Source organism: Falco naumanni, chromosome 9 (genome assembly GCF_017639655.2).
Source record: "Falco naumanni isolate bFalNau1 chromosome 9, bFalNau1.pat, whole genome shotgun sequence".
NCBI classification, from domain to species: domain Eukaryota; kingdom Metazoa; phylum Chordata; class Aves; order Falconiformes; family Falconidae; genus Falco; species Falco naumanni.
This window is the reverse complement of record NC_054062.1, coordinates 52,813,017-52,839,847: the sequence shown is the minus strand read 5'-3', so window position 1 is coordinate 52,839,847 and position 26,831 is coordinate 52,813,017. Positions and strand designations below refer to the sequence as shown.

Here is a 26,831-nt window from a genome sequence, read left to right as displayed (position 1 = left end):
ACCTTGACAAGTGGCCTATCTAGTATCTGTCACAGCTGCTGAGAAAACATTTCTGATTTACATCGCCACTTTGATTTGAAACGAGAAGTGGTTTATGTTACAGTGTCCTTTTTTTTAATTCCTACCATTCCATCAGCTCCCCCATCCCTTGGGATCACACCTGCGTGGCACACTGGTGCATGTGTCAGCCTTCTCGATGCCGCTGCAGCCCGGCCCCCGGCCCATCGCTGACCCCTCACTAGAATTGTTGTGGCCACCTGGCGTGAGTGGAAGCAAACGGCGCACGGGCCACACGGGCCGGACGGCGCCAGAAAAAGCATCAGAGGAGGCATCTCGGTCTCTCTTTGCAGACGGCTGGCTTTTTTTTTCCAGCTTAGGCACAAGGAACGAGTGATGGTTTTAGAGGTAGTTACAGATGTCATTCTTACTCATTCTTAATTTACATTGATTTTAATTAGAATTACATGCATAATTATCTCTGAGGATCCGATCCCATGTCCTTGATCTTGCAGTGGATGAAGATAGTTTCAGCAGTTTTTTCAGTGTGCACATGCAGGGGTGTGCTGCTTCCCCTACAGCTATCCAGCAGGGCTAGTTTGTCCATCTTCAGTTATTATGGAAAGTTGAAGGCAATAAGCACAGATACGAGTTTTTTAGATAATCTGGACCATGATTCACTATCTCATCAGGAATTTAATCAGCAAGGTGTACTCAGGGATGCTAATACTGTACTGAAGTACTGGGGCGCTGACTCACACAAGTATCACAGCCATTATTACACTCTTTACCCACAGTTTTAGGATCATCATATTCAACCCACGATCCACCACATTTACCTGATGTGCCCAAGGTGGTGATTACCCATTTCAGAAACATCAATGTGTGAAAGACCTAAAAGAATCATCAGACTGTCAGGGTCTTTTTCTACAGCAGCAACTCCTTAGGCTGCCCTGATCCAAGCTGAATTGGTGTATACGAAAAAAATTATTTTTAACATGATTGAAAGAAGCAAAGTTAATTAAAAAAACCCAAACCAACAACCCCAAAAGACCGTAGTCATCATGGTGCCGTTAAACTAGCAAAATACTTGACATCATTATCCCATTACTGTCCAAGGCATTCTTACAGAGCTGCATCAGTTTTATACCATCAAACGCTGGCCCTTTGCCAAGGGGTTTCCAATATGGATCTCTGTAACAGATGCCTCATACAAATGTCACAGTTAGGAACTTTTTAAAACAGCTTTAAAGCACACAAGCTTCTCTAAAGCCTTGCAACCAGTGGACAAGTAATCTGAAATAAATATTAATATCAAAAGAAATGGCCCAGAACTGCCTTAACACGCTAGATTTTGACAAAATTTGCACTGAAGACTTTAAGCTCTTCGATATTCACACCAGAGGAAATGGAAAATTCAGTCGATTTTGCAATTTTCTTAAAAAAAAAATGAAATGGTGACAGCATAGATAAGTAGTATTTTAAGTACAGCACACTTCCAGCCCGAAGAGCTTTATTTCTTTTGAGTGAGACAATGAGTATCCCTTGTAACCAGCCTCAGCACAGCCGCGGCCCAAGGCTGCGGTGCTGCTGGCTGTGCTCCCCCGGCCCGGGGCTCAGCCAGGGGCTGGGCAGGGTCCCGGCCTGAGGGACAGGTGGGGGACAGGGGGAAGCCTGGGCTGCGCACAGCGTCGCTCCTCCAGCACGGCCGCGGCCGGGAAGCTCCGTGTCCCGAGGGCTGCGGGCGACAAGCGCTGGCGGGAGGCGAGCGATGGAGCTCGCGGCTTTCGGCGCCCCAGTTCACCGGAGCTTTCAGGGGCCTGGAAGCTCCATCGCCCTCCGACGCCGAGGGCACCACAGAGCCGCTGCTGCAGCTCACCCGGGCAGGAGCTTGGCTGAGTCCCTGACGCGCTGAGCCCTGGCTCCTGTCACCTCTGCCGCCACCAGCCCTCGTGGCCACAGGACCTGGGAAAGGGGCAGCGGGGGTCTCGCTGTGGGAAGACGGCCCACACAAAACAGAGGTCAGGAAGGTGAAATACTCCCTGAGCACACGGGTGCTGCTGGGGTTGCACCAAGCTTCGGCAAGCGCAGCGTGCGGGGCAGCAGCCCGACCCACAGCCGAGCAGTCCGGTCTGGCCCAGGGCTGCCAAATATGTTCAGTGAAGTTGTGGTATTAAAAGCTTACCAAACATTTAAAGGAAGCCATGAAATAACTATTACGGACCTCGGCATTTTCTGAAGCCCCCTCAAGCTGGCACCCAGGGCTCTCCACGTACGCAGCAGAAACCGCTTCTTGCTCTGGAGCGGCAATTGGTTCACTGCAGCTCCAAGCATTCTCTCGACCTGGGTTTAAAGCTTTGCATTGCAGCGTGCTTTGCTTCACTAGTGGAAAGCAATGCCCAGCAGCAACGAGCAGTGAGAGGCCAAGCTGACGGCTCTGGGCACGTGGGACACGTCGCACATGCCAATTATAACGGCCAAGGATGCCGGGGGGGGGGGGCAGGGTCAGGAGTCAGCGAAGGCAAAGAGAAGCTGAGCTTTAAGACAGAAGCTTTCAAGGATGCTACAACAGAGGAGAGGTGCTGCAGGACCAGTTCCCATTCTCCCTGCAGACTCTGCAGCTGGCACGGAGTGGGGGGTTGACCCCAGGAGCCGCTGGGTACGGCGGCAGAGCACGCAGAGCCCCAGCCCAGGGAGAGCTCCAGCCACGAGCCGCCTCCTGCAGCATCCCCGCTGCAGCCAGGGCCAGGGCACCTTCAGCTGTTTCCCTGTTGGAAACTCAGCCAAATGCAGACGATTGTCTGCCCAAACGCGCCCATGAAATTCGTACTCACCAAGGCTTGATGTAGCTGTTTACCACCCGTTTTGTAAGCACCGCTGGTGTTTGGATCAAATTTGGTGCAAGGCAGGAAAAGATCTTTACGTTGAGAGTGAGTTAAATGGGACACCGAAGGTTGCAGCCACCTGTGTGCCCATGTAGTGCCCAGCACTCGGCACCGAGCAAGAGCCACACATTTGCTCCACGTTACAGTTGCTCTTCGGAGCAGCTCACACACCAGGTCACCGTCACTCGGGACAGGGAGGAGTCAGGCTGGTTCCTCTTGCCCAACCTGACTAGCACGGAGCCCCTTCTGCCTATTGAAGACCCTGGATGCAAAGAACAGGACAACAAAGCCCCCGGGCATTTTACCTACAGCTGATGAACACCTCTGCACCACACCGAGGGGCTGGATGACCGGCCCCCCCGTGCCCCCTCCAGCGGGAGCCCTTGCTGGCTGCCGTGCTGTCTGTGAGTGGGGGCATCTGGCAGCAGCCGTCTCGCTGCACGTTAATTCCTTAAACGTTCACCCCAAGTACACGTCACAGATTCGGATGGCCAGGGCTCCTGCTCCTGCCGCAGGCCCTCAGCCCAACCGCATCCCCAGGTGCTTCTGGGTTCGGAACACCAGCTCATCCTCCAGGTCCCATCCATGGGGACGGGGGCCCATCCCCCAACCCAGCCGCCAGCCTCCAGAGACCTGCTGCCAGATCAAAACCATCCCGGGAAGAAAAAACCCCCGCCCGCCACAATAGGTTTTATTTGGTGATGCAGGGGTCATCACAGGCACAGGAAAGTATTGCTGACCGCCCTGCTGTGATGCCAGGGCAGTTCCACAGGAAGGTCCCTCCATGCCGGGGCAGCGGGGAGGTGACGGCGGTGCTAGATACAGCCTCTGCGCAGGGGACAGAACAAAGACCGTTCGTTGAAAGCTTGATAAACAACCACCACCGATTTCTCTGTGTCTGTGCTTGTGCTCAGTGTAAGACGACAACGGAATTCAGAGATTAATCTTAAATCTCATTCCTGCCATTGCCAAACGCATCCCCCAAAGGAAGCAGCAGACCCGAGGTGGTGGTTCATCTTCTGCCACTACTTCTCCATCACATAACCAGTGGTCACAGCTATCACAGAACCTCACTTCCTGCTCACTGGAGAACTACACCGACACTAAAACACGCACACAAGTCTTGTGAGGTGACAATTATGCCCAAAGTCGGGCTCAGAGAAACTGCCTTCGATACAGTGTTGGCTCAAGCCCCAGTTAGCTGGGGTGAAGGATTCATCATTCCAAAATTAGCCACTGTTTAAAGCAAGTCTCAAAAATTCCCCATCTAGTTTCTAGCACACACTTGGGCTCTTGCGCTCGTTTCCTCACAAACCACCGAGGCCTGACATCACCTCGGTGCTGGGGAACGCCGAGCAGCAGCTCCACACCTGGGTACAGCTGCCAACCCGCCAGGGCGCACCCGGGGGTTTGTCCTACGTTAAAGCCAGGCACTGCACCCGCCGCAGCATCCCTGCACCCCGCCACGCTTCGCTGCGAGACGTGTCCCACCTCCTGGGAGCGAACCCTCAGGGGTACTGGAACTGCACGCTCCGTGCTCCCGAACCGGCCCCAGAAGTCAAGGGTGGTTTGGGGCAAGTAACTGAGAAAACAATAATTTTATCAAATTGACAATAAAATCTGGTTTTGGATAAAATGAAATGATAAAAATTTCATGAATCATCAAAAACTATTTAATTGAAAGTGGTACAAGCAAATCATGTTTTATATAATAGATTTCATCATATCCTTTTTCTTTTTACTCATATTCCACTTACATTTGCTGAAAAAATAGATCAAAAATAGACAGCACTAATATATTCACCGAATATGAACAGACAACTTTCTGAGTCAGAGGTATGACCATTCAAAAACTAACCATTTAAAATGGAAATACAAACAATCTTCAGGTTGGCTCATTTGGCCGATTATCTCACAAACAGAAGAAAAAGTTGTCAAAATACACAGAGCAAGTCCAGGTAAACATTTAAAATTTATTAAACTTTTTGGTCAAAATAACTGAACAAGTATGTACAATCCCATCGTATTAGCTCTATTATGTATTTTAGGAACAAGGTCAAATTAATCCCTTAGTGACCCAGAAGTTCCACATTTCAAGATTTTCAAATAGTGTCACAACCAATATACAGTATAAGATTTTTTTAAACTTCTTTGTAGAACCTCAAAGTTAGTTGAACTTACTAGCTTACTGTGAACAAGAGTGGCACTCTATGGACATTAACTGGGCGGGTAAGAACGGAGACATTTTGCTCTTGCATATGCAGATCTGCTTCAGTAATCATAATACACCTTCAATTTTAAGGAAAATGGAGTGTAAACCGCACTTCTGTGTTTCCTTCAGGAAGCTCAGGGGATCTTGTTTGTCAGGAAGAATTTCTAATTTGCAGGCACATTTCATAGGGTGTAATGTCTAGCTACTCGATGCTACTAAACCGTGCTGCAACAGCTTCAGGAACACTCACCCTGGCTACTCCAGGGTGAAGAGAAGGTTGGTGCATTTTAGGCCTCTTTGGAAAAAGAACAAAAAAAAAGAGAAGTACCTAAGGCTTAAAAGAAGTTAGCAAGAAAAAAGGACACAGTGAACACCAGCTTGTGGCCTCAGTGTCTCCCAGTATCTTGGTGTTTAAGTGGGGATGTGCTAAAACGTGTTAAGCTGCACTGCTGCTCGGCATAATTGAGATAGTTTTGGTTGGTTTTCTTTTCTGGCATGAACTGCAACGTGAAATACAAATATATTATGCCCAATATTTAAAATAAACTGTATCTTCATGACAAATACTAAAAACGTTAAAAAACGTAATGCACGTAAGGTATGTCTATCTAAGATGGAGATGCATCAATAAACTGAATTTTTATCTTCAAAGAAGAAAAATGTAAGTGTTTTGTTTTCCCTCCTGTGCAAGGTGGTCACTTTCTATTAAGGCTGTGGATGTCTTTCTGCTACCCTTTTCCTTCTCCTACTCTGTACACAGACAGCATTTTACAAGAAAATCAGTGCAACTTAAACTAAAAGTTTAACGATTTCATGGAAACTCTAAATTTAGAATCTGAAATACTACACAAAAAAGTTTGTATTAGTCTGCCAAAAGTCAACGTTTTGGGGCAAACTTTGTTAAATCTGGCCATCAGAATTATTTTGCGCAATCTCAGTACATGCAATAAAAAAATAAAAAGACTGAATACATACCTTGAGATTTAAAAACACTTTTTTATAGTTTGTTATTTTATTAAGTGGTTTACACCAGAAGGTGTGGCTATAGATACAGTCGGTGAGTAAATATCCATGGAAACCTGTCTACGAACCCAACTCAAGACCTACCTAAGTGCTCAAAGGTAAAAACACTTAAGCCTAGATCCAGGCCAGAGGAGGAATGTTTACAGGCATTAAGCACAATATATGTTTTGAAAGGCCCAAATATTACAGCTGAGAAAGAGCGCGAGAGATAGAAATTACATTTTTATGACAATTTTTCTTCTCGGGTGTTAAATTTTTGGTCTATCAACTGGAAAGGAAGGCTCAGACTTAAATAAATACATTTGTTTTGAGTGTTGGCCTCATTGAGCACCGCCAATCAATTCTGCCTCTAGAGGGTTTCTCTCAGAAAGCTGCGACTGACGCTCCCTACCCCCACTGAAGGCAGAACTACACCGTGAGCTCAAAAACCAGGCCAGATCCTCTCCTTTACCTAAAGGGAAGTAAGTGCATCAATGTTCTTCACTGGTAGGACAACAAGGCCTTCTCTTTTACAGATAAACAACTGAGCTTAGCTACGTAAGACGACGACTCTGTCCTCAAGTGAGTCATCTTTAGTTAATTTTGTCCTGGAATATATACAAATTATTGGTGGCAGCTACAGCAATGATGTTCTCCATGGGATGCCATGCTGTATGAAGAATCTTCTTGTTGAAGTCCAGACTGTCAACGCTTATTTCATCCTTCTTTCTTTTACCACCTGTACACACTTTACGTGGCTTTAAGATGGCACGAGGTTTGCTGCTCTCCCTGGATGCTTCTAGAGTGATATCCCGTCGTGTGTTTCGGTCAAACATTCTGAAGAAATTGTTGTAAGATCCAGTCATGATAGCGCTGTTGAAAAGCGGAAGAAAGGCAGATCTTACTACATTTCCAGAAACAGTATTCACCCCCATCTTCTCTCTCTTCCCTACAAGGTGACTGTCAGACCACGCTCATGACCAACATGTGGCATTACATTCTTCTGCTCTCCGATGTATACCTTTGCTCAATTCCGTTTGGACCTCAGCACTGCTTCCACACCACCACTTCCTCTTCCAGGTCTTCTCCTGGTCCCCTGCTGCTGCCACTGGCACTCAGCAGCAGGCTCTGGTCATTTTTATGCAAGCGAAGCGGGTTTTCCTATTGCTGCTCTATCCCACAGCAACAAGTCACAGCGGATGCGAAGCCACGGTGAACTGCTTCATTTCAGCAGACTATCACAAATGAAAGTGCCCTCCCTCGCCCCGTGCACCCACTGACCACAAGCACGCCCATGGATTCATTACAAAAGATTGTCTTGAATCAGTCAAAGAGCCCCTGATACAGCCCTGCAGCAACAATTCTGAGTTTCTGTGCAGTATCAAACTTGCCTTTGAACAAGGCAGAGAAAAAAATCTGCATCTGAAAATAATATTTCTAACTTCTAATGAACAGATTGTTCATAAGTCTTACAAAAATAAACTTGAAATTGAGGCTAAATCATTCGTTATTTTCTGTACTGAACACTTACCTCTACTGCTTGAAACTGGAAAAGCCATTTCCCACACGGCACAAGTCCCACAGCTTGTTAAAATCACAACCACCTCACCCTGCTCCATCTTATTTGCTGATACACATTGTCTTAATGGCATTAAAAAATTAATGACTAGGAGGAGAATGAGACACTTACCACGACATACACCACTCAGGTTGTACTTGGAAATGTACTGAGTGAAGTATTTTTTTCCTTGTCAAAGGGAGGTGAGAACTGCAACTGCCATGACAACTCACGTTCTTAGAAGACATTCAAATCAGACTACCTGGCTTTGACTTGTCATTCCCCGTTCCTCTCCCCCCGGCCCCCAAAACACTGACTGGAGTTGCATGAAAAAACCTCACAGAAATAAGGGTCAGTTTCTTTGCATTTTAGTTAGTGAAAAACGTACATCACTTCTTTTATCCATTTTATGTTAGATACCATAAATATTGGTAGTGATTTTTTCTTACTGTAAACTGACAACACAGTATGATTTCTCCCCTCAATAACTCAAAGCCACTTGCACCCTCGATCACTTGTAACCTGACATTTAGAGCCACCAGTTTTATCTCATGTTGTTTACTTAAGAAATTAGCACACAAGTGGCATGTAGCAGTACACATGCAATCTCAACTACCACTGCACAGCAAGGCAGGTAGGTTTCACTTTTTCGCTGACTCCTGTACAGAGTTTATGAGATTAGACTTCCCTGATCACTGTCCCCATGTAAAACCATGTGGCAGGTCTTTTGTTCTTCAATATTCGATAGATTTAGGACAAATCTTGTTTCACATGCTGATCCTATCACCATAAAAATCAAAACTGATACCTTTTCATCGAACAGCTTGCAATCATCTGGTAGCAGACAAGTCACTGTTTTAGGTATTTCACATATAAATATATGAAAAAAAAAAAAAAAAAAAAAAAGGAATCCCCCCCCCAAGGCAAGCCAATACAAAGCATCCAGATACAAGATCCAGATCTGCCATGATCTTATCCATGGTTTCTGAAAACATTTTAACAGGTAGCTAATATTACCATAGCTAGTGACAGGAAACATACACCATGTGTGCCAATACAGTGGCTTTGCTACCTGATTATAATGCTTCCATGACTTTCAGGCAAGACATAAGTTTCCACTGTTTGCAACAAGTGTGAGTTATTATCTAATGGGGTTTTATCTTCTTTAGCCTACAGAAAACATGGAAAGACAATTTGCAAGACACTGACTGCGTGTTCTTCTATACACTTCACAAATGAAACAGTCACATTTTCATGGCTTGAAATGGCCAGTCTTTACAATATAAAACTTCCACAACAATTCATATTAGAAGCAATCTGACACACAAAAGTTTATTCTAATTCTTCAGCTGGAGGGTGGAAGATTGAAGTATTTTTGAAAAAAAAACCCAAAACCCCCGAAAAACACGCCAAAAACCACCAAACAAAAAAACCCAAACAAACCAAAAACCAGCCCCGACTCCCCCCCCAAAAAAGCCCCCCAAAAATAACAAAACCCAGTTGATTGGAATGTAACTAATTACATCCTTAAATTTAACTACTGCTTATGGCTTTCAACAATTGAAACCAAATGCCTAATGCTGAGGGAAAAAATAAAAAACAAAGCCCAAACGAAGCCCAAAACTTACCTATCAGAACCATTCCAGCAGCACTCAAATTTGTCAAAGATGCAGTCATTCTCGTAAAGGGAACAAAGCTTGCTTCGAAGATACTCATGAACCTTTTTGGAACATTTAAATCAGTATTAGATATAAAGAAGAAGAAGAAGAAGAAAATGGAAAAGAAGGGATATTTAAGAAAATTTAAACACCATACTTGATATGTCTCTACAGGCCTGTTTTCCATATTGAGATCCCACACTTTAACAGAAAGGTAGTCTCTTGTCATCATGTATCGACCACTGTGACTGAATTTTACATCAGATATTGATGATATTATTTCTGAAAAAAATGATCTGCTGCTAGGATCTTCAGGTTCTTCAAAAACTGTAGACAGAAGACACAATTACAAGTGAAACCAACACCAAGTTTTACAGCTTTGAACATTTTTTAGTATTTGGAACAATTAAAAATTAATATACTGGTTTCTTTTTAAAGAAAGTTGCTGTTAAATACTTTTTAGAAATAATCTCTTTTTAAACAGTGTTATGCTCTTAGACATCAGATTGCTAGATGCCTATCTGCAAGATTCTCAGCTGGAGCACAGCATTAGCAAACTACGATTCACAGGTCTTAGGGATGAATCAGAGGAAAAAAAGTTAAAATACAGCACGTGGATGCAGTAAACATTGCAGCTGATCTAAAAGTCATGTTGAACAAGAGCAGATGAAATCATCAGCATCCTAAACACAGTATCTTAATGCACGACCTGTGCATTTCGAGACTACTGTACAACATACTTTTCTTTAGATCTGAAAAAAGTTGTACAACACAACCTACTGAATATTAATATCTACACTTGAAATGCAATTTGTATGGTTTTAGAAAGCAGATAAAGAAATGCACTATTTAAATTGAAGAGTCAATCTTTGAAGTCAACATTTCATGACACAAGCTAACGAGAATTATTTATTTCATTTTTGAACAGACCCCTTCTAACAGGATGTTAGTCAGTCACAAGTAGTTAAAAAAATAAAGTGCTTCTACGTAACTTCATGCAATACTAAGTCAACTGGATGAAGTGGCCTTGTGTTCTACATTTCCCATTGCACAAATATTTCCTTCCACCAACAAGAAAACCTTAGCTGCACTACAGAAAGCTTACCTGCAAATAGCAGTATAGTAGTAGGTCACCCCATGGGACTAGTAATACTAATAAACCACAACTATTACAGTGGTGAACAAGAAACAAAAGAGGCTGCGTGCAAGGCACAGACAGTTACCCTTATCACTTCAACAGGAAAACATTCATCATCTACATAGCTTTACATGGCTCAGCAGACTAGTGAGCATTCATTCACCTTTCACCCCGGCAACTTGCTTCAAATGCAGCGCATATTCTTAAGAATTAGTTCCATCTTAGGAGCTCTGGTCACAAAGCAAATGGATTCTGGCAGCATCAGCCCAGTTTCTAATGCACAAAGGTGAACAAACTGCCCTGAACTGGCATTTGATAAGCAGATACCTTTGAGAAGCACCAAGACTGAGTCTGGACAGAAGACAGGTCTCACTGGTGCCAAAAGCACTTGTTCCCATCAGTTTATGATGCATAAATGGGTAAACAGGAGCAGAGTCAGATCGTCAATTGTCTCATGCTACACTTCTGCTTGTTGATGGCCTAGAACAAGACAATTAAAATGTTCCATTCTACAAAACTACCACCCCTTACCTTGTATGCTCTTTACCAATAAGCAGAACTTGGTATGTTTATTTATAAGCAGAACACCTATATACTCTATCTTGCATGAAAACAAAGCAAGAAACCCATAAACCAAAGATGTGTCCTAACTTACATTTTGAATGCCTATCACAGAGGGCTGAAGAACGCATGTCACAGAGACGAATAGTTCCTTTGCTACTACTGTAGACAAACACATTACAGTGATGAGGGTGGAACTCTGCAGCAGTAATCACTTCTGTCAGCTCCTCCATGTTAGCAGGCTTAATGTCTACAATATCTGGGAAGGTTTTTGTAAAGGCATGTAACATTTCACATTCAAATCACTTCTAGCAGATAATTACTGAAAAATGTTAACAATACCATGTAGAAAACCAGGGCAAGATCTTAACTGCCACTGTGTACAATCTACACAAAGTGACCTGAGCAGATTTAAAAAACTGAAAGGCCAGATTTTACAAGTCAACTTTTAACGGAAGCTGGAGATAATTTCAGTCTCCCCTCAAGCCTCCTTTTTAATGCTTCCTACTGAACAATGAATATACTTCATCTATTTACCTAAAGCTTTAGAGAACTTGCATATGACCCGTTTAATATTCAGTATTTCTGCAACTTTTATTTTACTGCAGATTTGTTGATGTAGGATGTATTATTAGTTTTGCATACAAACGCTTGCAAAAAGATTTGCAAATTATTTCTGCAGTTAATGATATCACTTGACAAAAAAAAAAAAGAAATTTGTTTTCTTTAAAGAGAAGGGTCACTTAGTTAAGAGACTTTAAAGTTTGGAAAAAGTAGCTACAGTAACAAAGGACCTACTTTTCAAATCCTTCAACTCTTAGTTGAGTGAACTCCACAAAAAAAAAAAAAAAAAGGGATGCTCCCTAAATTCCTCAGTTTCTCTTTAGAAATCAGACTATTATATTTCAACCGGCAGTTTTCCATTGAAAGAATACTTGCACTCAAGAATGAATGAGAGCACCCCAAGGCCTGTTTGCCCTGTATTAAACCTCCAAGATGTTAAACCCCTGTATTTCAATCCCTAGATTCTAATTAGTAAAATTAAAATGATTCTCTTAAACATACACAACTTAGATGAGCCTCAGTATTCACAGCGAACAAATAAAAAAGGATACTAAAACTTCTATCTGTGATTTCTAAATGCCATAGGTTAATTCTTAGGTCATCTGCAGAAAGGTATGTTTCATGATCACTATTGACTGAAATAGAGTTTATGTGGTAAGTATGTGCATTTGCAAATATCCTTCTGGGACTTGCTTCTACCATTAGGTCCATGGGTTTCAATATTGGCACCTGAAACATGAAAAAGAACAGTCAATTTTGACATAAAACTGATTTCTGATTCAGAAGATATTTATTAGTACCACAGAGTCATAGAATCATTTAGGTTGGAAAAGACCTTCAAGAACATAAAGTCCAACCGATAACTGTGAGTGCCAAGCCCACCACTAAACCATGTTCCTGCACCATATCGACATGTCTTTTAAATACCTCCAGGGATGCTGACTCCACCACCTCCCTGGGCAGCCTGTTCCAGTGCTTGACCACCCTTGCAGTGAAGAGATTCTTCCCAATACCCAACCTAAACCTGCCCTGGTGCAACTTGAAGCTGTTTCCTCTTGTCCTGTCACTTGTTATCTGGGAGAAAAGACCAACCCCACAGCCAATGACCTCCTTTCAGGTACTTGTAGAGAGTGATAAGGTCCCACTAAGCCTCCTTTTTTCCAGGCTAAACACCCCCAGTTCCCTCAGCTGCTCCTCCTCAGACTGGTTCTCCAGACCCCTCGCCAGCTTCGTTGCCTGTCTCTGGACACGCTCCAGCACCTCAATGTCTTTCTTGTAGCGAGGGGCTCAGAACTGAACACAGGGTTCCAGGTGCAGCCTTACCAGTGCTGAGTACAGGGGGATGGTCACTGCCCTGGTCCTGATGGCCCCCTTGGCCCCCTGGGCACACGGGGGGCTCATGCCCAGCCGGCTGTTGACCAGCCCCCCCAGGCCCTTTCTCACCAGGCCCTTCCCAGACACTCTGCCCCCCGCCCGTAGCGCTGCGGGGGCTGGTGTGACCCGTGGGCAGGACCTGGCGCTGAGCCTGCTTGAACCTCACACAAGTGGCCTCGGCCCCACGGCCCAGCCTGCCCAGACCCTCTGCCGAGCCCCCTGCCCCCCAGCAGATCACCCACCCAGCCTGGTGCTGCCTGCAAACTGACTGAGGGTGCACTCGGCCCCCTCGTCCAGATTGTTGATAAAGATATAAAACAGAGCCGGCCCCAGTACTGAGCCCTGGGGAACACCACAGGTGTGTTAATTAGTTATGACAATTAATTGCACACCACAGAATTCTGTTTTGATCTTGTGACTAAACATTTCTGAAATCCACAGAGCAAGAAAAGTAATAAAATCACCTGTGAATGCTGACTTTGCATACTAGCAACACAAAGCCTCAGACACTGACTTCTGCTGAAGTTACCCGTCAAACACAGCGGCTTTGTACCTCACCAACAGGAAAATGGCATATGTTTATAACTATATTTGAAAATTATGTTCATTTGAAACAAATATTTAAAAATGACCCTCATATCTTAGAAGGGTGCCTGTGAAATTGGTAAGAGCAATTTGCAAAGGAAATCCGCAATCTGTTCACTAACAGTCAGTACGGTTTTGGGAAGCTGCCTGCCCTGTTTCCACAAATAGCTGATCTGAAGGCTGCCATGGTTTGTCAGGGTCAGGTGGACTAAGCTGCCCTCTAGCTCTTTTTCACCTGCCAGCAAATGCATAGTTTAAGGTTGCCCAAGGATGTCCTGTGCTGTTCCACACAATTCAGCCGAACACTAACTTACATCATCCAACCAAGAAAAAAAGTTAGGACAGTGTCCAAGATAATCTGTCTTCCTGGAACAAGAAACAAATTAATCCAAGAGCTCTGTAATTGCTCTTGCCATGTTTATCTCAGTCTGTTTACATCAAACTGTAATGATTAAAATTAATCCATTACTTTTTATTACACAATCTCCCTATCTCACCACATGAGCGTTCCTAGCCTGGTTGTGAAATTGAAAATGTATTAATGTGCATTATCAGGAATGGTACTTAGAATACCATGTTTCTATGCAAAGGATGCAGCTCTGAAGTGCTGCTTCTCCTCCATGTCTATTTCTTTATGAACAAATGGAGATTATATTTCTGTAACAACATATGCGAACAAAGCCCATAAAAGTCCAAGGTACATATAACCTAGATCTCTAAAACCTGGTAATTTTAACATATGAATGTAACTCTAGGCAAGGTTTTTTCCCCTTCTGCCAACTGTTGCTCAGACTTGGCTCATTGTAGTGTCCGGCAAGGTCAGCAGCTTAGCCTAACCTTCCTTTCCCAGAAAAGCAGCAAATTTAGAAGACTAACTTTTAAGAGAGAGGTTCTTGCTTTTTGTTACTTCTCCCCATCCAGCCTGATGACTCCTAAATATATCACAGCGTTTAAGATTAAAGATGATGCTAACAAACTCCTTCAGTGATAGAGCCAGCACCACGTAAAACCATTAGTCCGTATGCTAGACTCTCTGTGTTCCCAGAGAGACAGGTCTACTCCTATGTAAGGGCAAGGTTGTAGAATCCACAATTTCATCTGTACCTACTCCCAGCCACTGGAGAGGCACAGTGTATCATAATTTATTTCCTTGGGTTTAGATATTTTCATCAGATTTTGGCTCACACACACTGAATAGAAAAACTTTCCAGCAGAAGCGAACATCCTTCCCCAACATGATTATACATTAAACTCATGCAGACCTAAAGCTTCAGATAAATATCCAATTTAAGCAAAAGCAAGGCAAAAAAACCCCTGACAAAACCCCACAGCTGCACAGTCCCTAGAAGCATCAGGAGTGGCACTGGTTTAGAAAGTAGTGACAGCCTCTGTTCAAGTCCTATTTATGGCAACAATAACAACATTAAAAAAACCATGAAAAACCCCAACTCCACATGATTTTATTTCTTGAGCTCCTGTTTCAAATGATCCCAAGTTTGGAGCAGTAACCCTACCAACTACATTGCTACGCAAGTGGAAAAATGTCAAGACTATTCAAGTATACATCAGGTTTTCCAAATGCTCAGAACTTGCCTCTGACAAAAACACCTTCTACCTAACCACAGGATACCCAGCACCCTGTTCAAATTTTTGAATCTTGTTCTTAGAAAAAAAGGCCAAACAAATTAATATGAGCAATACTGAGGAGGAAAAAAAAATTATCAACACAATGAACGTCAAATTCTTCCTAAATTCACAACAGTACACGCTTTAAGCCAAACCAAAGCACCCTACCTGCCAGTTTCACAGAGCAGCACTCCGGGAGGATATGAGGATTCCCCTGGGCACCTAGTGCTCCTTACCAGCCACTGGCACGGACACTACAGCGCTATCTTCTGCTGACTAGACACAGCCAGGAAGTCAGTATGTTATGCGTCTCTGAAATAAATGTGCTCCCTGCACTTTTCTTCATGTCACACTAAGACATTAGACTATTTCAAGAACATAGCAAGATGAGTCCATGGTTTCTATGAACCAAGTATAGAGTAGTGCAGCCCCAGCTACTCCAAAATGCTCTGTTTGCAGGCTTGAATAACAACATTTTGTTATATTTCATTGATGTCAATAAATCAGTATATCTTTTTCTAAAATTTGAATATACTGAGGTGGATAAAGGCAGCCTCTAATAAAATATTTTATTTAAAAAAAAGTTTAATTTTCAAATCCATTTTAAATATGCTAAGATGTTCCACGGGGAAAAAAACAACCATGCTACTGGGAAGCTAACAGTATAATATTATAATCATGAAAGTTTGCCTCAAGTTTTCCAGAGGAACCTTATTTAATAGTTTTATGCGTGTGTGTATATATGTATGTAAATATAATGAAGTGTCTCCATTTTTTTTATAAAAGTTTTCAATGACCTTGACCAAATCATCATTTTTGATCTACACATATCAGTTGACAACTTTGGTAGTACAAATGTAGAGAAGTACATGCAAAAAGATATTTAAAGTCAAAGAGCTGAAACATACCCGTAGTGCTGTGATTCTGAAAGGATCCCTAAGTCTTCCATCTTCATCTTTTAAATTATAGCCTTCGGCTCTTTTATCCCTTTCACTTATTTTCCATAATTTAATAGTTTTATCTAAAACCAAAAATTCACATGCTTGAGAATGAATTAAACTCAAAACAAAAATCACCAAGTAACGGAGGCAGCAGAGTGGACATTATTTATCTATCTAGGTTTCCACTGCCTGCAACAGAAAGGACCCTGATGGAATCCTTTAAACAACAATGTAACACAGAGTACAGTCCTTCCTACCTTACTTGAAGTACCTTGCCTTCAGCTGTACTGTTTAGCAGAATTGATACATGAAAAACAAACAAACCAAATATACCAGACACATGTACTCGGAGGGTGCAGATGGGAAACACATGAAAATATTAGCAAAAAAGAAAAAAAGTTGGATTCATTTTAACTCCAATATAACGTTCAGTTTGAATAAAATACAAATTTCTGCCTCAACAATAAGGCCTTATGCCTACTGTTCAACAAAATGACCCTTCACAAGGGAAGTTTCACACGCCAATTATCAAAATTCACCCATAAGCCCTCTACAACTATCTAAATTCTTCTTAACAGACAAATACTAGGGAAAAAACACCAACAAACCCATGAGTTACTTACACTAACTACCTTAAGGAAAACCAAGTTTGTCCCAGGTGTCTGCTAAGAGACAGCCAAAGGCAGTGAGAGCGGACTTGCTCCATTATTTTAGGGTTCCATGTCCAAAGACGTACTTCTTGGGTCTTTACTAGGGGAAGTCTTTCCAAGTGCAGAAAGTAAGAATAAACTAAGAGTGAGATTCTTAGCTGACTGGAAACAAACTTGTCCTTCTAAAACTACTGCATATCCTTAAAGCACTTAGGATGACACAGTTTAAAGACTGCTTTAAGTTTAGTAAGGCTTATATCAAAGCAAGATTAGTTTAATTTCAAAGTCCAGTAGACAGAAGTCATTCCTGCTTTTAAAAGTTCATACAGCAGGCAGAATATCAGCCTCTATATGAAGTTATTTAAGTACAAAGCGAGAAGTGATCCAAACTGTTAGTAACAAGCATATTCCTCTGACAGTAAGAGCAAGTTTTTCCATAGAATCAGAGAATTGTTTAGGTTGGAAAAGACCTTTAAGATCATTGAGCCCAACCAGCACTGCCAAGTCCACCACTAACCCATGTCCCTAATTCTGCATTTACATTTACTGCTTGCTCTATGATGCATCAAAATGAAACAGAGCTAATACTCATACAGACCTAACAACTAATAACCACTCCTAAAATACTGGAAGAAATAAAAACCCCAAAGTGCATGAAAACTTGTGATTTCCAACTTGTAATTTCTGCACTGCTTTTATGTATTCTAAGATACACAGTGAAAATGGTATAAATATATTCCTCCTAGAGTGACTGTTGTTTTTTTAAACAGTTGCTTTTCAAAGCACACATGATGTTTTGGTACTGGAAAAGCAAAAAAGAGCACTGTAACCACAGTGTTTCAAGTGTTTTTGTTAAAAATGCATCTGGGATCACAAAAAAAGAAATATTTCAAAATTAGGATGATCAAGTCAAATTTCAACTTCTGCTATATTTCAGCATACTGGGAACCCATTTACACAAAACCTACAAAGCAGAATAACAGGGATTGTAAATTGATAGCATGGTCAGTATATCCACAGAAGGTAGCTCTGGAACTGTGCCTATTCTGTTGCTGCTTCGTTATTTTTACATTCATAAATCAGTAATTTACAGTGTATTACAATCCAAACATATTTTGCATATAATTAGAGAAGACATTAGAACAACCCCAAAACACTCCAGAAAAACACCCCACAAGTGGATCAGAGGTGAGATAATATTCAAATCACAGTAAAAGTTCTTTGTGCAAAAATAAAACATCCTTACCATTTGTAGACAGCAGGAAATGAGCAGCATTCTGTTGTGGTAACCACCTAATTTTATTTATTTTTTCCTCAATTTCTAGACTTTTCAAGTAGTCAAACTCAGGTTCATGACTTTGAAAGGTACTGTAAACATTATATTCTCCCCTAGAATGAGGACGGCTTTTATTCTGCAAGGAAACATAATATTTCTTGAAGCTGATGTTACTTGGTTCATTAGGAATTGTACATACAAACTAATGACTAGAAATTGTCAATTAGAAAGTGAAGTTTTTACAACACATCTTGATGAATTTTACATGTTTACTCTATGATACTGTACCCAGTTTACTATCAATACAGTGCACACAGACTTCCTGTATAAAAATGTATCTTTATATATAAATATGTGTGTACTCACAGAACAAAGCATATCAAAGCCCTGTAAAGAGGCATGCTGTCTGCAAAGGCGTTCCTGTGTCTGCTTGGAAGAGGTCTAGGCTACGCTACCTCTCCCAAGCGATTTCAACAGAACTGGAGCAGAGAAGTTAGCTATGTCGTAAATCCTAAACCACCGATTCCATGTGATTAGTTTCTGCACTTTGCCTAATTTCCATTCCCGTCCTTTTCCAAATCTCATTCCTCTAATCACCACAATGTGGATATAAAGCAGGGCTTCCAGACTAGGAAATAAATGTTAAAGGACATTAGACATGGAGTAACTAACTATATTTTTTATAAAAACATGATTGCACAAAGTAATTCTGCTGAAGGCACAGTAAGATCAAGTATGAGCATTAGATCTAGCTCCTCCCCTACTCATTTTAAAACACACAGTATCCAAAAATGGCAACAAGGTTTATAATTTAGATTTGACAACCTTCTTCTTTTTTATTGTAGCAACTCGAAGGCTGGAATTAACACATTTTCATCCAATTCATTCTACATAGTGCTCATCGTCATGTACCAAAGACTATTACAAACACACTAACAACCTTTCCACTCACAGAACTAGAAGATCACTTTGTATTATCCTCATTTGGTAGATGCAGTAGCAAGGAACAGAGATCAAAGTCACAAGTCTCCACAGATTTGCAGTATCACATTTGAGGCAACTAGTTATCAGGCTTATCAAGTAAGTTCACATTAGCTAGTGATTCATGTCTGGAGATCAGCAGATCCACCTGTAGAGCTGCAGTGCTCAGAACTTCTGAATAAACAACCTACATAAAACACAACTGGAAATCACTCACTTGGGAAGCAGCAAACCACTTACTGGCAAAGGCAGGCAAGAATTGGCGCAGGAACAGCCTACCCTGCACATGGACTGACGGTTCGTTACCGTGAAGAACACAGCAGTGACTCCCATCACTGCAGACTACTCGGCCAACATGAGGCTGCAAAGGTAACCTTTGCTCTAACACTTCCTTATGCTTCCATGCTTGACCTGGCAACTTTGATAAGGTTATTTCAGCTAGGTTACTTTTCCTGCAGTGTCTCACAAGTATGAAGCTTTAGTTAATTCTGAGGCTTTACATTATTTTACTCCCTACTTTCATTTATCTTTTAAGAATTCTGGAGAGGATCCTCTCAACTAACACTATTCAGTATAGCTATCTACAGTACTTACCCAGTCCCCTGCATTTTGTGCAAGCTGCCTTTTCTGGCACTAGGCAGAGGTTCCACTCTTTACTCACACATTTGGTTCGACTAATCAGCTGCTTGGAGCTGAAATAATGTCATATGAGTTCAGGGCACGGCGTACAACATCTCAGCCTGCCTTCTCAGATTGGAGGTGTATGGGAAATTTTACAACTATCCTAAGTTGTTATTAACCTGGTCAACCCAGTCTAAAATCTACACTATTTAGAATTATTTGCTGTAAGATCTTATTACAGTTCCTTAATTTTTATTTTTAAATTTTATTAATTTAATAATATTAAGGACCCTTATGTCCAACTCTTCCCTATAGCTTGTATGTGCTCTCAAGACGACAGTTGTATATTCCTGTGTATATAGACTGACTTGGTTTGGCAGTCTTTTTTTTTTTTTTTTTTTAACACTATGAGGAAATGATGTGACAGCTGGGTTTTGACTTACAGAACAACTGAGCACTAACAGCTGAAAGCCAACCAATAATAATAATTCCACCCTAAGCAAGCATCAAAAAAAGTCAGAGATCCTGAGCAGGTGGACACTTTTGACCTTGATCTCTCCGTGCCTTAGTTAAGTCTATACAGCAGACTAAATGATTAATGAGCTATGAGCTGTCTAGGTGTAGTAGTATAATATTTCAGTCGCTTTTTCAGCGATAGTATTTTCCTTTCACTACCTCTCAAAAACCTCATAGTAAAACCAGTAGAGTCACCTTTGGTGAAATGTTTTATAAACAGTATCACAGTGAGGATGAAATGCGAAATATTGAACAGCTGTTTGGTAACCGAGCATCATTTGAAACACACAATGAAAGAAGCAGGATTCTAAAGATTAGTATACTTCATGCACAAACAAGCTGAATTAAAAATCCACAATCAATTTATCTGGATATAAAAAACCTCAGCAATGCTATCTGCATTGATGAATGGACAGAATACGTTACAGCATTATCACACAACTGAATACCATTGCAAAAAGCCAGCTGAAAAGCTGCGTTAACTGTAGGAGGGAAAGGCCTCCTACCCTCTGAACTGAAAACGCTCACATGTCTCTGGGAAGTAGCTGTCCCCACTGTTTTTGATTCATAGGATCCTAAAACACATCAGATCCCTAGTTCTTCACATTTTGAACCATCTTATCCTGTTGTCCTTACAGCTTAACTTGTATCTTTTTTTATAAACTTTTCTTACATGATCTTCAAAAGCATTATGATTTGACTTAGATCAAACTGATCAAGCGTAAAGTTTAGGAGAAAGTCCAAAGGCAATTCTGTAAAATGATACTGACCATACCAGGTACATATATAACAAACTCACTTTAAATTTTAGGACTTTTTTCTTCAAGCGGGGAGGGGAACCACCACCACACCAACCTACCAAGTTCAGCACAAAGCATATATTTAGAAATATGGCTAACTTAAGGTTTTCTGAGAAAACTATCCAACCATTTAAACTGCACGGCATGAAAAGATGAAGTGAGACTGTGCAACACAAGAACAGTGTAGTAACAGCACTTTTGTTTTTCAAGTCACTGACCTCTTGTTCCCTTTGAAATATAACCACTCTGCCACCTTTGTCTCCTGTTGCAAGAAGATCACCAGAGTAATTAAATTCAACTGTTGAAATAATATCAGCTGTAAACAGAACAGAAATAAAATAGCGCTGTAATGTGTAAAGCAAATCAAGATGTTTCAAGACTTGAACAAAAACAAAATTACAACTTGTATTAATGCAACACAACTTCTTGATTTACATCATCAGTATCCAGAAATTAAGCCATGTTTCAAAGCCTAACAAAATCTTATTTACAATCTAAAACACTTCCTCATTTCTCAGTTTAAGCTTTTGAGGGCCTTCAGTCACAAAGGAGAAGGCATATTGTTTTAAAAATCCAAACTGTGTATCCTACCTGTTGACAGTAAATGCTGAAATATTTCACAGAGATATGCCTGCAGAGAGCTTCCAAAAGTAAGAATTGTATCAGAAGTGGTTCATCTGAAGTATTACTTTGGAGCAGCACTGCAGCTTGCACTGATCAGTGAGGTTGAGGTGTACCTGGTCTCTCCCTTGGGCTGAGCATTCATGTTAACTGGGCATCCCTCTGCCAAAGGGCAGGGGGTGCGGGTGGGAGAAAGAAAAGTCTTCCAGTTTCGCTTCTTGAACTAAATCTGTGCAGAAGCATCACCATGTATACAAGAAACAAGAGGCAAGGATGACTGCAGCTGAAAGAACAGGACAGCAAAGCAAAAGACTGCAGGACCTTCAATGTAAACTGACAAGCACCCTTGGGACCGAACCTTGAAAACAACTAGTATTTATTCACCGCTGCACACCACAATTAATCTTTGGAGGTGGCAATAAAGAAACAACTACCCTTAAACAATCTCTAACCAAGGGGCAGAGAGATAAGAGGCTATAAATGTCTATCACAGGTTTTAGGCATATGGTAACAAAACCAACAAACCACTTGGCATAAAATTGTAAGTAAACACTTATCCATCCTGTTGCTTCCTAGCCATACAAATATTTCATTACATATATGCAGGTGTAACAATTGTAAGATTTGACTATATGAAAACTACTTTCCTGCATTGAAAGGAATTGAAAAAATCTTACACCAAAATCAATAATCCCCCATGCTTATGAGGAAGGTGATTAGGAAGTATGATACTAGTTTTCCTGATACACAATTCATATTTCATCTTTTATTAAGAGATGTCCTTGAAACCATTTTTTCCTAGTATATAAAGAACACAACTTATCTTCTTTGATCTAAAAAAATTGTGAAAAGGAAAAAAAAAAAAATCTTTCTACAGATTTATCCCAGCCTTCAAAACTGCATCACTAACCTGCTTCTGGACACATCTATTTTTATATTCACCTTTCTTTAAAAGGTTATGAAAAGATTCCATTTTGGTAAAGAACAGGGTGATGGCTAATCCCAAATCCTCAACAGAACCAGAACATCAGAACAAACCCCACCCCTGCTGTACGTACTCCATACTGAAAAGACCCATCTTTCCTCAGCTGACCTACTTTTAAAAATTAACCATACTGCTAGTTTCTAGCTAGTGTCTCTAGCTGGTCTCCCTCTCCATTCACAGTGACCCTCACCTGCCATCATGCTGCCCAACCACAGTGACCACCACCCTCACAAGTTCTCAAGTTGTCAACCACAGAGCTCTTTGCAAACCTGACCCTTCCCTGTTGACCCCCTCACAAGTAATTAAGCAGCAAAGTCTTTTGGCTTTTCACTATGAACACTGTCAGAATGACAACTAATCCACCTATTCTCTTTACACCGATTCCACATTTTGTAGCCGATTGCTGGTACATGACCATTTGCCTCCGAAACAGACTATGTAGAAAGTATTGAAAACACAAAGAAACCCCAACAATTCTTCCCCTCTCCAAACTGCTATAATGAATTTACAGCAGTAAGTAGTTACCTACAGGAAAAGCATATGGTATAAAGGTTTTACTCTTTATGTGAAATGATCTCTTTAGAAACAGCCTTAGAACTATGAGCTTCCACTAGCACAACACTGATAAAATCTTTATAGATATACATACAAATCCTTAAATTTACGTATTTTAATATTTATTTTTATACACCCATGTATATAAATGTATATATAGAGAGATGTATAAAAAACTTCAGACTAGAGTGGTACAATGTGTTCAGTCAAAAAATATAAATAGAAAAGCTATGTATTTCCACTTACCATAAAGATCCACTTTGTCAAAATTATACCTACACACCAAGCACAGCAATAACATTTCACCAAACCTCAGTGTTAAAACAAAAAGCAAAATGCCCAAGTTTAAACAATGACACCAGATATGTCAACCTGCATGTGAAGGAGACGTCTGTTCTGTTCTTCACAAGGTTAAGGAAAACTCAGATTATTGATAAAATAAAACCAGATTGTCAACGTTAATACTTGTCCCTTCTACATTATAAATGAACAGGACTCAAGAGGTGATGGACAAATGGTTAGATGGCTGTAAAGAGACCAGTTTCTAGCTCACTGATTTCCCAGTGAATTCTGTTCAGACCTTTTACCCCAAGCAATTCAGAAGAGTGTATAGGGTACCTTGTGTATAATGTTAACTATTTCTTAAATATACTTTCTATAAAGGTAAGAAAAAAAATGCTCAACCTGTAATGATGATGCATTATTTCACTTTTGAAAAGCTTGTCACATTTCTCTGATGTTTGATCTCATACCCTGCTTAGGTCCTCAGACAGGCAAAGAATTATTACATACAGAGAAAGTGTATGAGCTGGTCCATTGAAAGCCTTTTCTTGATTTGGAACTTTTTTCTTTATTAAGAAAGAAAACAAACTTAAACAAGGACATTTCATAACAATCTGCATAACATAGGTATATGGTAATCATGAAATTGTCTTAAAGCAAACTCATTCTCCCTGCCTGACGATCATGGGGAGAACAAGATGTGTGAGAACTGAGATACAGTGTCAAAAAAATAAATCTCTGTGTACGTAGCTACTACTGCTGTTGGGCTTTAATTCTCATTCATGCTAATGATTTTCATAATTAGATGTTTGCTTTGTGCCCAATACATGCCTAAATTGTGTAAGAATGTATAAATTATAAGCTGTTACAAATAGCTGTCTGGCTAAGAGGTTTTATAGTTACAAATACCAAATATCATGACATAAGCAAAGAATTTTGTACTAAAATGACAAAGCCAGTGAACTAGCTGAAGATGTAATCTTAATTAAATTCCACTCCAAGACTGACAATAGGGCTAGAATGAAAAAAAAATCCTACATCCCATTATCACTCAATTATACACAGGAAAACAAGCCAGGCATTTCAAGTGAAGCCATGGGAAATTAGTAAACGAAGGAAAAAAGCAGCAAACCGATGAGGTAAGCAATCAGTAAAGTGACTTGATAGAGTAATTTTATGACGTTTTCAGTACTCTACTCAAAAGTAGCCCTTAAATTACAAAGGTTTATCAGTAGCAAAACTAACGTTCCACTATCATAAAAAACTGAAAGCCATTCTAGCACATGTCACTTTAACCCTCTGAGACATTAGTAAACATTGTAGCAGAAATAAGTGACTCTTTCAACACATGCGATTATTTCGAAGTCACAAAATCCACTTTTTAATTCCAGAAAGGGAAAAAGATACTACTAATTTCTCCCATCTACACTATGAAAAGTATTTACCAAATGATTTGCTCAAAATACACTGTGCACCATTTTTGCTTTAACATGCATGTAAAGTCAACATCATTTGTCTGACAGCTATTACTTACTAGCACTGCTATCTAGCCAGACATAATCCTGGGTTCCTTTATGCTAAGAACTCTGGAAACATGCTAAAACACAGACACTACCCAAATTCTATGGTTTAAACAAGAAGTACAGGGGAAAAGCGCATGAACGACAACATGCATAGGTAAATGATCGTGCCGGGGAGAATGCCTCCTTCTCCTAATTGACTACCAACTGGAAATGCAACTTGAAATTTTAAATCAGTGCTGAAATAGTATGTTGCCAAAATGCTACATGGAAATAGGTAAGTGAAGGGGCACATCAGGAAAAAAAATATAGAGACTTTCTTCAAGTGTTTTCCAAGTTAAAAAATTTGGAAAATGATGTATCAACTTTTTTTTTTTTTTAAGAGCTCTATACATTTTTGTATATATAAAAGTATGAATTAAAACCAGATTCCCCTGTAGTTATGTTTAACTGAAGCCTATAAATCCCCAAAATAATACCACCCAATATCCTCAGCACTATACTATCTCACAGCAGGTAAAATAAAAAAACAGTTACATGAGACTAGAGGTAAACTACAAAATTAATTCCAAACCAAACACCCAGAGCGTTCTGCTCAACATGCTTTACCCATCTGCATTCACTGTTTATTTTCAAGTCAGCTTAAAACTTTCAGAAAAAAACAAATCAATCCCTTGCAGGTTCTTAATCATCACATTAACTTTGTAATTTTAAAAGCTTTTTTATTGTATGTCATATCTTCTTCATATGTGTACAAACACCAGCTTTATTTCCCAGCGGAGTATTTCAGCCTGTTCTCCATACCAGCAAGAAAACTCACAATGAAATGTAGAAAAGGGTGAGTAAAGACAAACTGTCATGACATTTGCTCATGTACAGCATCCTAATGCACTCTTCTCATATACAAAACACCTTTGTGACTATGATTTTCCAGAAACAGAGAGGTCTGTCCAGCTTTCTCTCCATTTTTGTTCCAGTGTGGCTAGCACACTCTGTTCTGGAAGCAGCCATGTAAACTCTCCTCCCATAAACTACAGAGAGCAGTGAGACCTATGGCTTTACAATAAGATCTTAGCCTGGCAATATTTCTCTCCAGAGATGAAAAATTAATGCTTAGCCTCACTTTTGGAAAGGAGTTTTAACTTAGTTACAGTCTACACACAGAGTAGGAAACTCCTAGCTGTCTTCAAAGATAGTATATTAAAAGGATCACTGGCAACTAAATTATGATTCTGCAGAATCTCCAAATTTAAAAGCACTAAGCACTTCCATGGGTAGTAAACACCCTTCCAACACATTAGAAGGCTACAAATATCCATCTTTATAATAATGTAGTGGAAACCATTCTCAGTGACTCGGGAGACTGTCCTATAAGCCCTGACAGATGTTCTAAAATTCAGTCTAAGTGCTCTAAGCCTTTTAACATCACTGCTGAGCATTAACCTCCCTACATCACAGAATTCCTGTCATAATTCTGTTAAAGTTCTATAACCTCCAAAGCCTCCTGGCCCAGTTATGTTGGGGGCAAAGGGGGGACAGGATGGCAGGGACCAACATTTGCTAGGATTCTGAGATGACAGCAAGCTTATACCTGCAAACTAATTTAATCCCACAAAGGATTCAAACTAGGTATTTCTAACTGACACCGATATCAATGTCTGGGCTCTCTGTTTAGGTAATGGAGAATGCAAAGAGATCCAGAACATCTATATTAGATGCCTAAAATTAGCTACCATGAACTTTTCCTCTCTAAGCTGGCTGCACAATGTTACTTCAGTTAAAATCCAAAACCTGAAAAAACGTAATTACTTCACAGCTCATCCAGTAGATTAGTGAATTTGCAGCTGTAGTTCGTGCTCAGGACTAACACTAGACACAAGCAGCATCAAATCCTTTCTCATTCTTCTAAGCTTTTCAAAGATT

General features: G+C 40.7%; 1 protein-coding gene across 6 annotated transcripts in view; it reads right to left on the bottom strand.

Moving 5' to 3' along the window:
* Positions 1-4,835: 4,835 nt before the first annotated feature.
* Positions 4,836-26,831, bottom strand: part of PPP2R2D (protein phosphatase 2 regulatory subunit Bdelta) — a 31,630-nt gene continuing 9,634 nt past the window's right edge. Inside the window, exons 2-10 of one of the 6 annotated variants that reach the window (XM_040605713.1) lie at positions 21,164-21,261; positions 18,394-18,655; positions 17,998-18,163; positions 16,069-16,181; positions 12,127-12,304; positions 11,106-11,270; positions 9,470-9,639; positions 9,283-9,374; positions 4,836-6,969 (exon numbers count right to left, since the gene is read on the bottom strand). In XM_040605713.1, coding sequence (XP_040461647.1) covers positions 6,690-6,969; positions 9,283-9,374; positions 9,470-9,639; positions 11,106-11,270; positions 12,127-12,304; positions 16,069-16,181; positions 17,998-18,163; positions 18,394-18,405 — 1,176 coding nt within the window. In that variant the 5' untranslated portion in view covers positions 18,406-18,655; positions 21,164-21,261 and the 3' untranslated portion in view covers positions 4,836-6,689. Of the gene's footprint in view, positions 6,970-7,030; positions 8,825-9,282; positions 9,375-9,469; positions 9,640-11,105; positions 11,271-12,126; positions 12,305-16,068; positions 16,182-17,997; positions 18,164-18,393; positions 18,656-21,163; positions 21,262-26,831 lie in introns of those variants that run through there. The other 5 variants (XR_005829576.1, XM_040605712.1, XM_040605714.1 and 2 more) reach the window with 5 other exon arrangements.